Genomic DNA, 19,829 nt, shown 5'->3' on the forward strand with positions numbered 1-19,829 from the left:
CTGGGACCCGCCCCTGGGGCGGGGCGAGGCGGAGCCTGAAACTGCTGTGGCCTGCCGGGCCCGCCCGCTTTTCCCCGTGCAATCTCAGGGGACGCTCGCAAATTTTGATTTTCCACTCTACAACGGGGTAAGTGGTTTTAAAAGTCCCTCAGTTCACGCTGAGGATTTCCCCAGCGCTCGTCCAAAAGGAACCGAGGTGGGTTTTGTTTGCGTTCCTTTCCTGCGTCCCGTCCTCCCCGAGAACCATGGGATAAGGAGTTTGTGGCCAAAGTTACTCCGCACCGGGGGCTGCAAGTTAATCACCCGTAGGTCACCAGGGCAGTTTGACTTGCTGGTCCTGAGAGCCCGGTTGCTTACTGGCGGGGTCAGCGTTTCGGGTCCCACTGCGGGGCGCCCACCCATCAGCCTCTGCCTGCCTGCCCCCACTAGATTTCCCCTCGGCCTGGGCTCTGGATTCCTGCAGCCTCTCGCGGCTGCTGTGACCCGCGGCCACTCGGGTTCGGGTTTCCTAGGGCTCCTTCTCTCCGGTCTTTCCTCCTGCTTTGATGACGTCTTGGAGAGAATTGTGTAGACCCCTTCCACCCCGCCAAGACCCTCATCTAGGAGACTCTTCAAAAAACAAAATTCCCTGTTAGCACATCTTTGGGTATGTACACGTTTCTAGAGGAGACTTATCTCAGTGACCAAGGAAGGGATGTTAATGATTCAGCCATTGAAAGGCTAAAGTTTGGACTGATTGTCAGCAACTAGTGGAAATGGCTTCCCGCGTGGCACAGTGCTAAAGAATCCGCCCGCCAACATAGGAGAGGTAAGAGAGGCAGTTCGATTCCTCACTTGGGAAGATTCCCGTAGAGGAGGAAATAGCAACCCACTCCAGTATTCTTGCCTGGAAAATGCCATGGACAGAGGAGCCTGGCGGGCTACAGCCCATGGGGTCCCCAAGAGTCCGACTGGACTGAGCATAGCACAGCGTTAGTGGAAAATGGCTGTGTGATTCCCACTGAAACCAGTGGGACGCTCCGTGAGTGCCTGGTCAGCGGTAGGAAATCACACGGAGCCCTGCTCCCCCAGCGCCGGAGCAGCTTGTTTGTTCCACCCAATCTTTTCTTCCAAACACCTGCAGGGGTTTAGAATAACTATCTGATCAACTCCTCCTGCCCTCCTAATCAGAAGTGGGTACTAAGAGCCAGGCCCATGAAGAGTATTCTGACAAGGTCATTCAGCTAAGAAGAGACTTTTCTTTGGCTGCTTTTAATTAAAAAATTTTTTTTTCTGGTTTAAGAATAAATATGCTACTGTGAGTCATTCTTGATCAACTGTAGCACATTTATAATGTTTGATTCTCTTTCCAAGTTTTTTTTTCTTGTTAGAAATTCTTGAAAATTAAGAATTTTTTTTTAATAATATGTCTTTGCTTTGGCTTTGTGAATCGATCTGTTCATTCTATGTGAGAATGTATTTCCAACTTTTTCCCTATCCCTTTAATTTTCATTTAAACCAAATGAAAAAAAGAAAAAAGAAAAAAAATTAATAAACCAAATGGATTCAAGCATAGCTTGAAAAAGATCAGTGTTGAAGGAAGAATTTTAAATTCTGTATTTCCTCCATTTGCAAACGTGGTTGGCAACATTTCATAGGTTAAAAAGTAAAACTGAACAATAAACCAAGGTGCTCTGATTCAAAGTTTATATTTGATAAATAAAAAACCTGCTAAAGTGCATTTTAATTAAAAAACACAAGCAGTGTGATAAGCCTGCTGCTGACTGTAAATGATGTACTCTGAATAACAGAGCTTATAGCCTGTCAGGCATGCTCTGAAGCACTCCCCATGTGCTGCTGCAGTTCGTCTTCACAAGGATCCTATGCTAGGGAGCATTGGCCCCATTTTATAGATAGGAAAATTATTATTATTATTATAGTTTTCCTGAAAGAATCACATTCTGTGTATCTCTAGTAGATCCCTTAACTTATGGGCATTTCAAAAATTTCAGACTGAAAGTAGATGTCTTAATCATAAAATATGAAATGCTACCTGCAGGTTAGCTGAATTTCATATCTCTAGCTCAGTCTGTCTCACTATCATCATTATAAATTCTGTCTCTTAAGAAATTAAAGGTCCTCTCTGCCAATATTTCAAAGGGTGAGATGAAAAGGATTTGACAGTTAAGGGGGAAAAAATGCCCAATAACATTTAAGGTGTTGGGTTTCAGCTCTGCTTCAGTGTGACCCTGGTGAATCTCAACCTCTGAGATGTTTCCTCATCCATAAGAAGGATGGTGGTTTTATTTCCAGTTCTGCATACAATTAAATGGTGGTTTTAATAACTGTTGCTTCTCTACCTATCGTGAAAATCCTTTTAATGGATGTGAAAAATGTGCTGTTTAGAAGAAATCCGGTATTGCAAAGATTTAAGAATAATAATTACTATGTTAACAATTTTTTAGCATAGCACCTATATTATGAAGCAGATGATGATCCTGTAGGTAGTTGAGGGGGTTCAAAGGCAATGAATGCAGATTGGAGCCTGAGAAATCATAGTGGCAAGGGCTCAGCTGGAAATAAGACCACCAGAAGCAAAGTAGAAGAGTTTCCAAGGTCATGCCCTGTTTCCTCATGAGCTCCACAGGTTAAGGGGTAGTACTGGGCAAGACCGGGCTGGGGGTGGGGTCTTCTAAATCCAGAATTAAGGGTGAGGCTCTTCCTTGCTTTGTTCTTTTCTTCCAACTTAGCAAATGTCCAGATGCGAGGAAAAAAATGTATGTGCTAGGTATTTTTGACAGATCCTATTTCAGGGTAATTTTGCTTTTATTATTGCTACAGTTTTTTGAGGGTACTAGGGATGTCTGTTGGTGAGAAGATAGATGTGAGAGCTTGAAAGAAATAAATAGGGAGGAAGTAAGTAAATATTGAAAGTGGAAAGAGAGCTACACCTCTTAACATGGTGTGTGTGTGTGTGTGTGTGTGCGTGCGTGCGTGCGTGCGTGTGCGCACATGCATTGAGGAGAGATGAGGGCAGAGTGGGGGGAGTCTGGGGCTTGTTATCCTTTCCCTCTGTGCTCTGAGTTTGGCACAGTGCCTCCCTTATAGTTAATGTTCAAAAATGCATGTTGAATGAATAACAACCAATGTTTGGTATTCGTGCTTTGTTTGAGTAGTTCTCTGGACTGTGAACTATTTGAGGTTAAGAACTTGATTTTACAACAGTCCTATAAATATTGTTAAATCAAAGATGACTATAGGATTATAGAACCAAAGATATCTTAATGAATAAGAAATTGGAAAGGAGACACTGGGGGGAAAGGAACCATGATATCACTATGTATAGAAGTAAACACTTGCCGGGTTCTGTGCTTCATACCTGCCCTGGCTCTTGCATAGTATCCCTGAGTAGAACTCAGTTTTCAAAAGAAGAAGCTCAAAAAAAGTGACTGCCTTGCCCAAGGCCACATGACTAGTAAATGATAGATCTGGGGTTCATACTGAGAGCTGTCAGATTCCAAAGCCCGCACTCTTTTCGCAACACCATGCTGAAGACAAAAAGGAGAAAAAAAGAGCTATGTTCTTATTTTCAGAGTAGAATACTCTGGTCTGTACAACCTTTTCTTTTTCTGTTTTATTTTCTTTATATATATTTTTGCTTTCAAGTCTTAAGAAATACTCAGCTTGAGTGAAGATCCAAACAGAAAGGCAGGAGTGAGACTTCTGGGTAGGTAGGGCATGAGCTGCCTCTTCCCCGGTCCTAGTTCCTGCGAGAAGCTTCTTACCCTAAGACTGCCCTGCTGCTCTGCGTGCGTGAGGCTTACACCTGCTTCTGACCCCACCCCCTTTTTTAATCAGAATACTGCCCTTTAGGCTATTTCATTGCTAAACAGCCTTTTAGCAATGGAGAGTTTATTTTCTCTTCTGTACTAGGTACTATATTAAATCATTTTGAATAAAGGGTTTTAAAATGGCACAGCTTTTGGTTAATTATATCAAGAACTTTCCATTAATAACACCATCAAAGTGGTTTGATTCCCCCCACACATGGAAGGGCATTTTATAGTCAGCATGAGCTTTGTTCCAAGGAGTCCTGTGCTGGGCTTCAGTACAGTGAAAGTCTGAATTCTGTCACCTCAAGTCTTAGTTTCTGCAACTCTTTTTGATGTTTCAGCTGCTCGTGGTTGGTGAATATGATTATTCCAGAAGTTAGCAAAGATGTTCCTGGTGGTGGCAGAGTTTAGCAATATTTGGTGTGGTTAATTTCAAGAAATTGTCATAGCAGACAAGCAAAATTATGGAGGTCAGACAAAGCCCTTTCATTACATCTCTATAGATGTAAGATTTCCAGTTACCCAATTCTATATATATATATACATATATATGTTCTTTACCTTTCAAAGCTTATTTTAACTCTGAGTTTTTACAGTGGTAAGGTTTGTTAAAGCTGGGTAGCAGGTAAATGTTTATTGTATGTTTTATATTTCTCTCTATATCTGAAATGTAATCTAACAAAAGAAGATCTGTTTATCTAATGTTAAGAAAACTTACATTAGCTCCTAGAATTTCCAAGATTTTATAGCCCAAGCTTACACAAAATGAAACCTAAAATAATTGTATCATGCATCATCTATCCAGATGTTTTTGTTTGTATGTTTGATTCCCTTGTTGAAAGCACTGAATCCCTACAGGAAATAATATGAAGCATTTTGCTTTGTAGCTGAAGGATTTGTAAGATGAAAGGTCCTTAAACATGAAATGAGATCAGTGGTAAGCTCATGATTTAAATTGTTGTTTGAAAAATTGTTTGATCTTCCCCCTCCAGGGGGAAAAACACAGTGATAGCCTAGATACAATATGACAATATGTTGTTGTTTTTTTTTTCTTAGTATCTAGATCACCATGGCGACTGGACAGAAGTTGATGAGAGCTATTAGAGTTTTTGAATTTGGTGGACCAGAAGTGCTGAAACTCCAGTCAGATGTTGCTGTACCAATTCCAAAAGACCATCAGGTGGAAATCATTACTTAAAAACAGGCAATAATTATACTGAGTGTGTGTCTCTAGCACATGAAGTTAATGTTCGAAAGACTGATTTATAAAGATATTGTATTAGGACATACCCTGGAGAAGGGAATGGCAACCCATTCCAGTATTCTTGCCTGGATAATCCCATGAACAGAGGAGTCTGGTGGGCTACAGTCCACAAGGTCACAAAGAGTCAGACACGACTGAGCTACCTTCACTTCACTGTACTGTTTACACTTATAAGCTCTGACAAAGAGAACATATAATTCTAACTAGTGAAGTAAATGTATAAAAAGAAAGAACATAAGAAAAATTTTTAAGTTGAAAATCATCTGTGTAGTGAAGTAATTGGATTTTTCTGAATGGAGTCATGATTATTCAATTACAATCTTTCATGATCTTTGTTTTATGCATGGGGAGAATAATTTTCTTCTGCATACATGCTTTTTTACATACAAGAGATTTTAAATATAGATTTTAATCATTTCCAGTGACTTTAATAATATACTTTTTCAATAAAAATTATATATTTTTATTACTGCACCTCCCATCGCTCCCATGTCTAACTTCCTTAGCAAGCCTTATGAGAGTTTTTACAGTTTGGTTATGATTTGACAAAGATTTCTTTCTTATCGTTTCTTCTCAGTAGACTGCTGTGACAGTAAAGCTCTATCTGGTTTCCCCAAGAGGCCCTTTCATTCCTTCTGTCTTTGCACATACTGTTCCTTTAACCTGAAATATCCTTCTTCCATTCTGAAAGATATCTACTCATCCTTTAAGATCTAGATCAAATACCACTTCCTTCATAAGGCCTCATAAGGCTATCATACTTTGATAGCAGAAGTAATCATTCTGTATTAAGGTCAGATGAGCTTCTATAATAGATGTAGCCTCAAAATTTCAGTGGTTGGCAGCCTGGATGGGAGGGGAGTTTGGGGGAGAATGGATACATGTATATGTATGACTGAGTCCCTTTGCTGGTCACCTGAAACTATCACAACATTGTTAATTGACTATATCCCAGTATAAAATAAAAAGTTAAAAAATCTCGGTTCTCATTTGCTAAATTCCACAATTCTAAAATGTCAGTGGATAGAGTTTTCTTCCAAAGTGATATAGGGACCTGTATTTCTTCCCTTGTGTGGCTCTGCCGCCTTCAACACCTGTCTTCTGAGGTCACTAAGAAAGGGTGGAAACACTATGTACATTGCCTAGGAAGGACTTTGTGGGTCAGTCTCAAAAGTAGCTTTCGTCACCTATGTTTACATTCCATTTGACTGCTTATAACTCTGAAGGAGCCAGGAAGGAATATTCTTCCTACCTTCCTGTCCAGGAGGAGAAAATAGGTTTGATGAGCATGCAGAGGTCTCTGCACACACCCCCTCAGATATCCCCAACACTGTTTTCCCCAGATGTTTTTAGTAGAGCACGTAAACCATTCTGCCTTATGTTTTTATTTATATGGTGATTTCTAAAACTGGAATGTGAGCTCATTGAAGGCAAGGTTTTCCTCTATTTTTGTAGCTCCCATGATCACTCCACTCCAGTCCTATGATAATGCTGAATGAATGCCTAACTGCTCTGTATGAACTGAAGTACATTGTCATTGCAGGTTCTCATCAAAGTCCAAGCATGTGGTGTAAACCCAGTGGACACATACATTCGTTCTGGCACTCACAATATAAAACCACCTCTACCTTATACTCCTGGCTTTGATGTGGCTGGGATAATAGAAGCTGTTGGAGAGAGTGTATCTGCTTTCAAGGTATTACATTTTTAATTATTTCTATTTTAGCTTAATATGTATATTTTTTAACATTTTGACATAGCTTTAAAATGTGTCTGTATTTAAGTCTTTAAAAGGCCCTGTTACACAATTTCTGCCACTTGGGGGACTCCTCTAGTCAAAAAAGAAATTATCTTTTATCCAGGGACCTTGCTTGTTTGCATTGTTGGGAATAAGTGTTGGGTAATTTCTGTGTCTCCACATCCCCATAGAATTGAACTGTGATCCTTTGATTTAACAAATACTTAAGGAAAAAATATAATAAGCAAGGAAATTATATTGTTTCCTAACTCTTGATAATACACAGCCAACATAATTTTTTCTTTTTTTTCCTTCTATAAAATTTAGTTCCACAAAATAAAGGGAAGGCTAATTCTTTTGAATAAGTAAAAGATGAACAAATGCAAGGTCACCTATACATTTTTAGAGCTATGATTCAGACCAAGGTGGCTGAGTCAATGTAGATGTTATGAGTTATGATCAGAGCTTTTGTTATTTATGTGCAAAAAGATATAAAAAACCTAGATAGCATATTCATGTTCTAGCATCTGTCCTCATCATTCCTTGACCTGCTCAGCTGTGGCAGCACATTTACCAAAATTGAACTGAGCGAAGATTAACAGGATCTGGCCCAGGAAGCCAGGAAAATTCCTTTTGCTTTCTACTCCTCTGCCTTTGGCAGTCTAGCTCCTGCCCCCACCGCTTCACTGAGACGATGTTTACTAATGTCGCTAATGGCCTCTATATTGCTGAAGCTAATGGGTCCTTTTATGTTATTATCTGTCTTGACTTCTCTGGGACATTTGACACTCTCAGCCACTTACTTTTTCTTAAAAATAAAAAAAACTTCTCCAGCTTCTGTGACATTATATTCTCCAGGTCTCCCCCCCGACCCCCACCTCCCGTTCCTCTCTGAGCATCCTTTTTCAAGCTTCTTTTTCTCTGGATGTTCCTCACATCTTGGTGTTGCCCAGCACCCACTGACCCTATGCAGACTCTGCCTTTTGTATTTTCTTCCTTCTTCATGATGGGCTCATCTGCTCCCTCAGTTTCCATTATCTAGTGTGATATCTTTAGCTTAGAAGGTAGACCTGTTCTTTCCAAATATGGTGGCCATTAGCCACATGTGGCTGTTTGAAATTCAAATTCCATTCAAACTAAAAATTCCATTCTTCAATTGCTTAATAGAACCAAGTGTCTAGTGGCCACTGTTGGACAGTGGAGATGGAGATGGAGAACATTTACATCATCACAGATGTGATGCAGAGCCCACATCAGCAAACTCTAGGAACCTCTTACTCATGTCTAAAACTGAGCTTCTCTTTCTCCCAACAGAGCTGCTGCTTGTGTGGGGCTGTCTTGGTGACATCTGGGTTCTGAGGCTTATCTATCCCTCACTCGGCTCTCCCTTACTGGGACTGTTTCCTCTCTCCTCTTTTCCTCCCCACTGTAGTGTAGTTCTGGTTATCTTACATAGTCCCTTCTCTGGGTTTTTATAACAGACACTTAACTTACCACCCTCCCTCCTAGCCCCTCGAATCTATCCTTGCTCTATAAGGAGTAATTTTCTAAAATGTAATTTAGATTGTTTTACACTGTGTTTCAAATCTTGTATCAATTCTTTATAGATTTCAGGGTATTGCTTGAATGCTTATATTACAAAAGAAGACTGTTTCGTGCTCTTTCTCCTACCCATCTTTCCATTCTTATCTCCCATTCCTTCTCACTCTGTAGTTTATCCTTTAGTAATAACCGTTTGTTCTTCCCTGCATGTCCCATGCTCTTTCATCTCTGTGTCTTTGTGTTGGCTCTTCTATTTGGCAGAACTGAATCAAAGCTCATAAACATGGGTTCAGGGGCTTTTACCCTCCAGCTTTCATTTCTTTTCATTTTTATCTCCCGAAACTGTTAAATTCCACACTGTTGTTATTCCTTGGGAATGCATGCTGGTGATTTCTCAGCACCTCTTCCTATCACAGTTCCCTGACTTAACTTTGTTTCCTTTATCGCTAGCATCTCTTCCCACTTCCAGTTTTCAAGATCTTGTCCTATCTTTGAAAGTGAAAGTGAAAAAGTTGCTCAGTTGTGTCTGACTCTTTGCCACCCCATGGACTATACAGTCCATGGAATTCTCCAGGCCAGAATACTGGAGTGGGTAGCCTTTCCCTTCTCCAGGAGATTGTCCCAACCCAGGGATCGAACCCAGGCCTCCCGCATTGCAGGCAGATTCTTTACCAGCTAAGCCACAAGGGAAGCCCCTTATCTTTCAAGACCTAACTCAGATACTAGTTTCTCAGTCTAGCTGTTCTTGATTCCTTCAACTTCGAAATAGTTCTTTCTTTTTCTCGTACCTGTCTTTGATGGCTCATCAGATTTGCCTTGCTTTAAAATTCTCTCTCTCCTTTTTTCCCTCTTCCTGTAGTTTAAGAAGCTTGAGATTAGGGAGAATGTCTTGCTATTAATATCCATCACAGAACTAAAAGTACTGCTTTTCATAGTGGATTCTTAAACAGGTTGGAATTATATTGAAGTCAATGCAGTGTGTTTTTAAGCTGTAAAAACGAGATTAATCTGATGTTAGTCTTACTTGACCATTTGAAGGCAACACTGTCAAGCAGTGATGCTTGTCTTTGACTCCTGGGTGCCGTTGGAACTTTTTCTGTGTCTACCTCACCCTATAGTGTTGTATTATAGGGCAAATTTAGGTGTATTGAGAGTTATTGCCTTAATGTTTTGCTTATTCCAAGAACTATTTGCTTTTTTTATTCTTCAAGAAACGGGATTTAGAAGAGGTACTTGTGCTGGGCAGTCTAATTTCCTTGGTGTGCAGGTCACATGGAGCCAGCTTGTAGTGCTTGCATGGGGCCTTACCCCCAGTTACACATCTGCCTTCCAGTAGTGAGGACCCAGCAGGCGTTTATGGAGAGTTTGTTATATGTTTCTGGTGCTGCAAAAAGGTCAAGACACTTTTCTGGCTCATCTCTGTTGTTGGGATCCAGGCAGAGTTGCCTGCCTTTTGGTCCATGCATGAAAAATGAGGGAAATGTGGGAACAAACCTACAGAAAGGATTTAGAACAGGTGTTTGGAAGAAACCTTACATTGTATTTGTTTCTTCTCCCCATTATTGGATAAAAAACATTTATGTTAACTGCCATTTATTAACTGCTTGATCTAAGCAAATTACTGAACTTATTTACGCCTCCATTTCCTCATCTTTGAAGTGGGATTATCTAAAGGGAGGTAATGAAAGTTTTCCTCATAGACTGTTGTGAAGATCAAATTAGATAACACTCATTAGACACTTAATGCTGTGCCTTGCACAGCAAGCTGTCAATAAAGGTAAGTTATCATCATAATCTTTAGACCATTCTGGACATTCTCTCTTTTCTTATTTTTCCTGTTTCCCTTGATTTTTCTTCTTCCTAGTTTCCATTAATAAAACATTTTAAAATGTTCTGTATTTTGAAGTTGTTTTTATGAGACCTTAGGATGTAGACAACAATATATAAACACTCATTTTATTTCTTGTTATAAATGTTGCATTCTAAAGAATTACACCCATGCTGACAACCTTTTTAATCCCTGAAGCATTTATTAATTTATTGCTTTCCCCAGAAAGGTGACAGAGTTTTCACTACCAGGACGATCTCTGGGGGTTATGCTGAGTATGCTCTGGCAGCCGATCACACTGTTTACACACTGCCAGAAAAACTGGACTTTAAACAAGGAGCTGCCATCGGCATCCCATACTTTACTGCTTATCGAGCTCTGCTCCACAGGTAATAACACACTCTGTCAGCTTTATAACCAGCACCAGAGGAGGGCGATATTAATTGGAGGAAAGTAATATATAATTTATGCTTCCTACCACCCGTCTACCCATTGGTCATTTTTGGTTCCCATTAAGTTACCGTTAAGGTTTATGGAGCGGAAACTCTGCTCATTTGGTAGATTGTTCTAATCACTGAAGAAAAAGACAAGAACAGCAAAACCCCATCTTTGTCTTTAAGATGCTCACAGTCTCGTAAGGGAGAGAAACGTTAAGAGTATTACTACTCTTATATATATATACACATTATATATCGTGTGGAAAGGGCAGTGGTAGAGATGTGCATAGGGATTTACGGGATCACAAGGGACATGCCTGTGGTAATGAGGTCAGGCTTCCTGGCAAGGCATAAGTCTTAGATTATTTTAAAGCCATGGTTCAAAAATCTCGTTATCCAGCTCCAGAAACTAACTGCTGCAACTTTAAAGTACAGTGGCTCTACCCTAGTCCCCCTGGTCAGTTTCCATGGCTGATACCTGAGAATCTATATTTTAATCAAATTCTCTAGGTATTTGAAAAGCATCAGAGAATATTATCCTGGGGAAGGGTAGCTGGGAGTAGGGAGGGTATTCTAGAGAATGAGAAGAGCTGGTGTGGGGAGCAAACATCGGGGTATCTGGGGAAAAGAGCTATAGCAGTTAGCTTTTGTTAGAAGATTTCAAGGCAAAGAGTGGTGAAGAATAAAGTTGGAACATAGTAATCTCTCAGTAAATGTTAGCTGTCATTATCAAATAGGTGCACCTCAGATTGTAAAAAGCTAGATTATAGCACTCACCTATTGTTCTGTAAGGACTTGGAGGTCATGTAGTGTTTTATTCAGGAGAATGATATTGTCATATATGTGTTTTATTAGGATTACTCATCTGCTACGGGAAGGATGGATGTCATGACAGGAGTGGAGAAAGACATGGGAGAATCTTACAAAAGTACCCTCTGGACATTATTAATACTTAAGGGCCAGAGCAAGGCTCATGGTAGAGGTGGAGAGGAAAGGATAACTATCTAGGGGGTAAAGTCAGAAATATTTGGTAACTATTTGCATGTGGAGAATGAGGGAGAAAAAGAGCTTAAGAATGCTTACAGCTTTATAACGGGTAATGTTTGACTTGACAAAGAGAAGGAGGGAAAAGTTTCAAAGGGAAACTGAGTTCAGTTTTGGACGTGAAGCTGAGACAGGCATCATCATGGAGAAGTCCAGCAGCCTGTCGGATGAAAGAGTCTGAAACTTGAAGGCTGGAGCTTTAAATCGGGGGCTGTCAGCATGTGGTAAGGGCTGACAAAATGAGTCACTGAAATTCCTCGGAGTGAGAACAACAGTGGAGAGAGACTGGAACTGTACTGAGCATTAACATTTCGAATGTGGTCAGAGGTAGGGGACAGAGGCCTGAGAGAGGCAGAGGGAGTGGAACCCAAGGCCAAGAGAGTCTAGAGGCCACTGAGTCTGTTAAACATCCCTTAAGCTCATAGGTATTGAAGCCAGGAAGGCCTAGGTTTTAGTACTGTCTCCACCTACTACTAGTCAAGTCGCTTTCCTGTCTCAACTGTAGTTTACTGACTTGAAAAATACAGATAATAATAGCAAGCACCTTGGGGTGTGGTGAGAATTAGATGAGGTAATGCTTGTGAAGTTGTTAGTACATGAATAGTACAGAACAAGTGCTCAGTTAGTGCGGCTGGGGTTAGGGGTAGGAGTTGATGTTGCTACCAAGGAGGGAACCTAGCTGTCAGTGCAGCTGTGAGGCCTGTTTGGGAACAAAATAACAGCCAGGCTTAGTGATAGGATATCAGTGGTGGCTTCCCTCAGATCATTTTCAGTAGAGTGATGGAGCGAAGCTTGAATGAATGGGTTGAGAAAGAAAAAGGAAATCGATTCTTGAATGACGACTACTCTTAAAAAGTGGGGAGACAGGCAAGAAGAGGTAGGAAAAATACTTGAAGAGAGTGTGGGAACAAAAGCGTTTTTTTTTTTTTTTTTAAGATGGACAGGACTTGGTCATTTTTATAGCTAAGAAAGGATCTAGCAGAAATAGATGGGAAGCTTGGAGAAGAGGGCAGAGTAGCAGATGTAACAAGATCTTGTGCTGGGCAAGGATTGGACTTAGCACAGAGGTAGAGAGATTGGCTACCTGGAAGAGGCCGTGAGAGTCAATTCCTAGGGCAGGTTGATAAGTCCGGGGGTCCCCAAGGAGAGAGGGGTCTGGAATTCTCAAGGAGGAAAGGACAAGTTTTTTTTTTCCTCTACATTCCTTGGTCTTAGTCACATAAGTCAGTTTTTATCTTTAAGCCTCTAACTGATGATTACACAACAAACAACTCAGTTTAAACTCTGTACTAAGGATTATATAACAACAATGTATCCTGCCTGAGGACAGTTTCTGGAAAAGACCTTCTGGCTAATCCTGTTATCTTAAAATGTAAATTATGGGAGTGGGTCTAGTAAGATCTTTACAACCTCCAGACATTCTTTTGATTCATTGTAATAACTAACTAAAAAGTATATAACTCCATTGCTAACACTAGTGAGGGGGCACTCTTTCTGCCCCCTTCTGATATCAATGTCAGAAGCTTTCTCTATCTCTTTTATACTTTAATAAAACATTATAACACAAAAGCATCAAGCCTCATCTCTAGCCCCAGATTGAATTCTTCTCCTCCAGAGGCCAAGGATCCCAGCGTCTTTTGTGGTTCAACAACAACCTTTCAGCATTGGTGTACTTAATGGAAAGTTTGTGGGCAGGGAGGTGAGGCATTGAAGGAACTCATATGTGATTGCTTCATTTTCATAACTAAATAGGAAGCAAAGTGACCTTTTGAGAATCAGAACTATAGTGGTCCCAAATGCATGGTCATGTGATTTTTTTCTTAGGGTATTTAGCCATTTGGATACATTATCCAGGGAAGGTAGACCATAATATTAATCCAGGGCTGGAGCATTAGAGGCAAATTGAAAGAGCACAAAGGAAATGGGAACACTGGAGAGAAAGAGAGAAGTTGGGGTAATGTCCCGTGGCATCCAGGCTGATGGGAGTGTGGCAGGAGCAGCAAGAGGGCAGAAAAGGAGCAGACAGCAAGCTCTGTGAAGCCAAAGAAAAAGTTTTGAGGGAATGTGGGGTTACAGAATCGGAACAGGAGATCAATATTGGTTATTAGTGTCTGATATTCCTCAGGTAGAATGGTTAGGGATGACTACTAGGTGTGGGAAGAGAGTGGTAGAAGTGGAGGAGAATTCAGGAATTGTGAGTTTTCTTCCCATGAATGTTGAAATCTCTCAGGTTGGGGCTGAATTTGGGGTGGAAGAAGAAACCTATTGGAAGCTCCAGTACTTTGGCCACCTGATGCGGAGAGCTGACTCATTGGAAAAGACCCTGATGCTAGGAAAGATTGAGGGCAGGAGAAGGGGATAACAGAGGACGAGATGGTTGGATGTCATCACTGACTCAATGGATGTGAGTTTGAGCAAACTCCAGGAGATAGTGAAGGACAGGGAAGCCTGGCACGTCGCAGACAGTAGGGTCACAAAGAGTTGGACATGACTTAGCGACTGAACAACAAGGAAACCTCTGAGCCAGGTCCTAGGCTTCAGTGAGTAGGAGGGGGTAACACAGCAGCATGGAAGTCCAGGCCCCCTGCTCCAACCCGGCTACAGGCCCCAGGGGCAGAGGACTATTAGTGTTCTCCAGAGAAGCAGAAACAACAGAATGTGTATATTGATGGATGGATTCATGGAGTCTTGCTGAGTCTAAGATCTGGAGAGCCTAAGAAGAGTAGCAGTTCAAGTCTAAAGACAATCTGCTGTCAGAATCTCTTCTTGCTCTAGGAGAAGTCTGTCTTTGTTTTATTAAGAACTTCAAGTGGCCAGGCCACTTTATTATGGAAGATAATCTGCTTTATTCAAAGTCTCCTTACTTAAACATTAATCTCATCCAAAATAGCACCTTCACAGAAATATCCAGAATGTTTGACCCATATCCAGCACTATGTCCCAGCCAAGTTGACACTTAAAATTAACCATCACAGTGACTACACGAGGATAGAAAGGTGGTAGCCATGGAGACCCAATAGACAGTTAGCCTGCTGTTTCTCCACCTGCTACAGGCCCAGGGGTTTAGGACAATGTACTTAGGGTGTGGAAACTTTTGTTTATAAGATTTGGAAAAAAAATCATTGGAAATATTTCATGACCCAGATTATAACATTAGTAATCCTATTCCCTTAACTTTGTATTTTACTTTTTAAAATGTCAAAGTGTTTTGGTAATAGCTGTCTCAGTTTATCACTCCAAACCCTCAGTTTAACTCACTTTGCTCAACCCCCCATCTCCAAGCGAGCATGTTGGAGAAACTTCATTTATTGACTCACAGCTGCCATTTGTCAGCTGTTGGCACACGGCCGTGAGCAGGACTCTGGGTGACTGTGTTCTCACTCCCAGATTGAACAGAAGATCTGTACAGGGGGGTGTGGTTTAGTCGCTAAGTCGTGTCAGACCCTTTGCCACCCCATGTACTGTATAGCCCACCAGGCTCCTCTGTCCATGGGATTTTCCAGGTGAGAATATTGGAGTGGGTTTCCATTTCCTTCTCCACTCTACAGGATGACCACCCCCCCATGGTAAACAAGGATCCTCGCTGAGAGTCAAATCTGGACCACACAGCCGCTGCTGGCCTGTGACGTCAGCATCTGTCCATGTGAAATGATAAAGCATCCCTGTGTCTTGCTGCATGTTCCTTGTTTTTAGTATAGTAGAAAAGGAGTGGGTGAACCAGAAGTCAAAAGAATATGTCATTTTACCAGAGGCTCTGGGCACTTTAGGGGGTGGTAGGGGAACCTGTGTGACAGGACTTGTTCTGTTTCTTACTGTCTTCCCATCGCTGACTCAGCATTGGTTTCTGAAACAAGGGCTTGCAGGCTGTGCAGCCCGGTGTTGAAAGGCATGGAGAAGGAAGACAGCAGCTGCTGCGTTTACTCAGGTGTGAGTCTGAACCATGGAAAAAAGACTGAGCTATAATGACCCTTTCTGAGACACTTTCTGTGGGAATGAATGGGAGACTCCAGTTCTAGGTGAAGCAATTTCCCTTGACACATCCACAAAGCCTCTTAGCGGGTAGCACAATTACATGATCCTGGCACCCCAACAATATCTGACACTGGTTGACTCCCAGTAGACATTTGTTGAATGAATAAATGAATTGAATGTTCTCTTTTATCTGTGGCTCTAAAGAACCATTGTTTGAGTCTGGGGAGCGTGGAGAATATCTCGGGTTGTCTATCAGGATGAGTTTCCTCTTTGGGTAACTGTTGGTTGAAATGAAGGTAGAATTTTCTTAAGAATTATGACAAACACTGAGCTTAATTAGCTCCAAAGTAAGGTGATGAACCTGTGTTTTCTTTTTCAGTGCCTGTGTGAAACCTGGAGAAAGTGTTCTGGTTCATGGAGCTAGTGGAGGAGTAAGTATTTTTTTCTTTTAAGTTTTTTTTTTTTTTTTTTTTTTAGAGCTTATGTTTGTGGCTTTCACATTATATTCCTTTAAGTTGCTTTTAAAAAATTTATAAATATGGTCAAGGGTGATGACTTTTTTCTTTTTGTAGTGAGACTTTAGATTCTGTCTTCTGAAGGTGATTCCCCATCATATTCGTTTAGCATTTCTTGGTTAATAAATTCAACAGATTACCTAATCAGAAATGTATGCATTAGGTTTTCTACCTGTGTTGGGTATGGACCAAGATAAACGGGCTTTTGTTTTTCTTTTCAAGAAGTGAATGTTATAAGGATATTTATTTAGAATTTTAAACAGTTCTTTAAGGTTAATATAAATTCCACATCCCCTTAGATAAGAAAACTAAGGCTCATTAAAGCTTTACCTCTGTTGCCCCAGACAGCTCAGCAAAGCCACACTGTGAGTTCTTCATCCTCTCTAGCGCTCTTCCTGCTCGCCTGCTGCGCTTTGATGACATTCGCAGGGTACACAGTACACAGCTGTGTCCTTCACACCACAACCCACAACTTAAAATGCTAATGGGTGTGGGGGGTGGGGGGTGGGGAATGCTCAGAACTTATCAAACCAGCCCTGCAGTGAAATCACCCAACACAGAGCTGTCAGAAAGCTCTTCAAGAAACTAGCTGTCAATCTGCCTCCGAGGAGCTTAGAGGAAAAGTTAGAGCTCTGAGGTTGGAATTTAACAAGAAATCCACATGACCTCTATCCTGCATGTAGAGGCTTTAGAAATTTTGGAGACACGATTTCGCCTTTTTAAAATACAGGGCCTGGGGCTGGATGTATGAGAAAGCAGGTTAACCCTTTCAGGACACTATATTTCAGAGAGGAGATGGAAAGAAGTAATCTATTAATGGCAGATTTTTCCCGGCATAATGAGAGGCATCCTGAAAATGCATTTACCTCTAAAAGTGGACAGGTAATACAGAGAATTCAGACCTCTGTATATTTGTTACTTTCCGTGGATGTATCATGAGATTTCAGGCCCAGCTTCCTATGTACTTCCAATAGATCAACTCAAGGATTTCACAGATAAACTGTTTACTTAAAAAACACCAAGATTGTCTTTCTGGGGCTTGAGAAAATATGACACATACCCTTGTCAAAAACTCCTGTTGTTTAGCCTCACTGAAGAGGCAGTTCGGGGGTTAAATTAAATTTAGCCCTAAATAAGTAAACCTAATGCTAAATAAGTACAGAATCTGTCCAACATGCATTTATTTAAATTGCCTCGGCTTTCACAGAGCTAACCTTGTGCTCTGTATCAAAAAGAGAGATTTCAGTAGGAAGGGGAGAGACGAGTTTAAAGAAAATCTCTTTTTATTCCCTTTACCCTTTTGTAAAAAGCCAGGTCGCTTCATCATGATTTTTTTTTTAAAGGCAAAATCCAGACTGTTCTCTGTGCTGGCTGAGTTTGTTAAATCCTTGGCTGGCAGGGATAGGCTGGCGACCTGGTGTGTGAAGCGCTTCTGATCCTCTCTGCCCATCAGGGGGAAAAAGTGCTGGGTTTTGTCTTGCTTCTATTTGTACTTTCTGTCCTCATTTAAATCAAATTCCTTTGGGATTATGTTGTGTATTTAAAACGGTGCAGAATTTGTGAACACAGCCAACATCCGGATATGTTGGTGGGGAGTGCCCTATTTTATTGTCAGCAAAATAAATAGAAGAAAAAATAGTTGACACATAATGGTATATAATCTATTGAAGAAATATTGTTAAAATAATTGTTGACAAGAATAGAATAAGCAACTCCTTTAAAATATGTCTTGAGTGCCCCTTTGAAGTAGTTAGAGCATAATATTTACATTATCTCTTAGGTTAAAACACGGTTTTATTAGAGGCCTCCCCCCCCTTTTTTTAAGTGGAAATTAAAGTAGCAAAAATCAGCCATGCTAACCCCATGGTGTAGTGGTATTTCATGGAACTGAATGTCTGTCACACTCACAGTGAGTTCCCTGTGTTTGTTTTGGTTAAATCAAACAAATCCTCAGCATAACCCAACTGGGTTCAGGCTCCTCACTCCCATGTGCCGTACAGTCTTTAAGGTCTCACTTCAGGCTTGGGAGTTCGTGATTCTGTTACAATTTTAATTAGTTTCCATCGTCTTTTTCATCTCAATTCTCTTCTATCTTGCCCAGTCCATAGTGATTGTATCTTCCTTTAAATCAGTGGTTTTCAATAAGGGGTGATTTCATACCATCTCTTCTCCCACTTGGAGACATTTGATGGTGTCACAACTGGATGAAAGGGTCTGGCATCCAGTGGACAGAAACTAGGCGTGCTCCTTCTAAGCACCCTTCACTGCACAGCATAGTCCCCACAGCAAAGAATTACCTGGCCCAATAGTGCCAAGTGTGAGAAAGCTTGTTCTAAATGTATGGGCTGACCCTTATCTGTACCATTCATTTGGCATGGGACCAAACATGTTTCCTAGTATTATAATTTAAATGATTGCTTTTATCTATATTCCTAAAATAGTTTTATTTCTCCTTTATGCTAAGCACATTTATCTAGTGCTCTAGTGATCTCATGCAATCCTGTGGCTTTAAGTACTGTCTATAAACTGATGGTTCTCAAATTTATGTTTCCAATTCTGAACTCTTTTCAAGTCTGTTATCATATTCAACTAATGATTGAGCATCTTCAGTTGGGAGAATTCAGTGTGTTCAAAGTCAATTCTTGATGCTGTCACAAACTTGATCCTCTCTCATCTTCCTCATTGCAGTCAATCTACGCAGTTATTCTGACCTGAGACCTAGGAGACATTCTTGATTTTTCTCCATTCCTCACCTCCCACCTCCAATCTTTGATGAAGTCCTGATCTTCCTGCTCCCATTTCCCTCTACCTTCTTTTTGCCTCCCGTATAATTAGCATGTTCTATTAAAAGCCTAATTCAGATCATATCCCTCTCCTGCTTAAACTCTCCAGTAGTTCTGCTTGGCTCTTAAATATAATCCAGAGTCTTTACCTCCAAGGCCGTGTGTGCCTTGGCCTTTCTGTGCCTCTCTGGCCTCATCTTCTGCTCTCTTCCGCATGTCCCGCCCTTAAGCCACATTGACCCTCTTTCTGCCGTTTGAATGCCCCAAGCTCATTCCCACTTCAGCAGGATATCCGTGCCCATTCAGCCTACAGTATTCTCCAGCAGGCATCTCAGACCTGTCCCGGACTGTGCTTGTCCCTCTCTCCATTCAGATCTCTTCAGAATGCCTTTCCTGATGACCTAATTGGCCTGGTTCTCTATCTCTTTATAACCCAATACACTTATTTTTTTCAAGTATTTTTCATTCTCTGAATTTACTTTATTCATTTATTTCTTCATGTGTTTATTATGTCCCCCTTCCTTAGAACATAGTTTCATGCATGAAGAACCATATCTTGCACATCAGTTCAGTCAGTTCACTTGCATCCGACTCTTTGCAACCCCATGGACTGCAGCACGCCAGGCTTCCCTATCAGTCACCAACTCCAGAGTTTGCTCAAACTCATGTCCATCAAGTCTGTGATGCCATCCAACCATCTCATCCTCTGTCGTCCCCTTCTCCTCCTGCCTTCAATCTTTCCCAGCATCAGGGTCTTTTCCAATGAGTCAGTTCTTCACATCAGGTAGCCAAAGTGTTGGAGCTTCAGTTTCAGCATCAGTCCTTCCAATGAATATTCAAGACTGATTTCCTTTAGGATTGACTACTTTGATCTTCTTGCAGTCCAAGGGACTC

At 41.1% G+C, this 19,829-nt stretch overlaps 1 protein-coding gene across 3 annotated transcripts in view; it reads left to right on the forward strand.

The window, feature by feature from the left end:
- Window positions 1-13: 13 nt before the first annotated feature.
- The window catches only part of CRYZ (crystallin zeta), a 27,710-nt gene continuing 7,894 nt past the window's right edge, over window positions 14-19,829 (forward strand). Inside the window, exons 1-5 of one of the 3 annotated variants that reach the window (XM_043460954.1) lie at window positions 14-127; window positions 4,869-4,992; window positions 6,620-6,772; window positions 10,410-10,573; window positions 16,017-16,068. In XM_043460954.1, coding sequence (XP_043316889.1) covers window positions 4,882-4,992; window positions 6,620-6,772; window positions 10,410-10,573; window positions 16,017-16,068 — 480 coding nt within the window. In that variant the 5' untranslated portion in view covers window positions 14-127; window positions 4,869-4,881. Of the gene's footprint in view, window positions 197-669; window positions 809-4,868; window positions 4,993-6,619; window positions 6,773-10,409; window positions 10,574-16,016; window positions 16,069-19,829 lie in introns of those variants that run through there. The other 2 variants (XM_043460956.1, XM_043460955.1) reach the window with 2 other exon arrangements.

This window comes from Cervus canadensis, chromosome 2 (genome assembly GCF_019320065.1).
Source record: "Cervus canadensis isolate Bull #8, Minnesota chromosome 2, ASM1932006v1, whole genome shotgun sequence".
NCBI classification, from domain to species: Eukaryota; Metazoa; Chordata; class Mammalia; order Artiodactyla; family Cervidae; genus Cervus; species Cervus canadensis.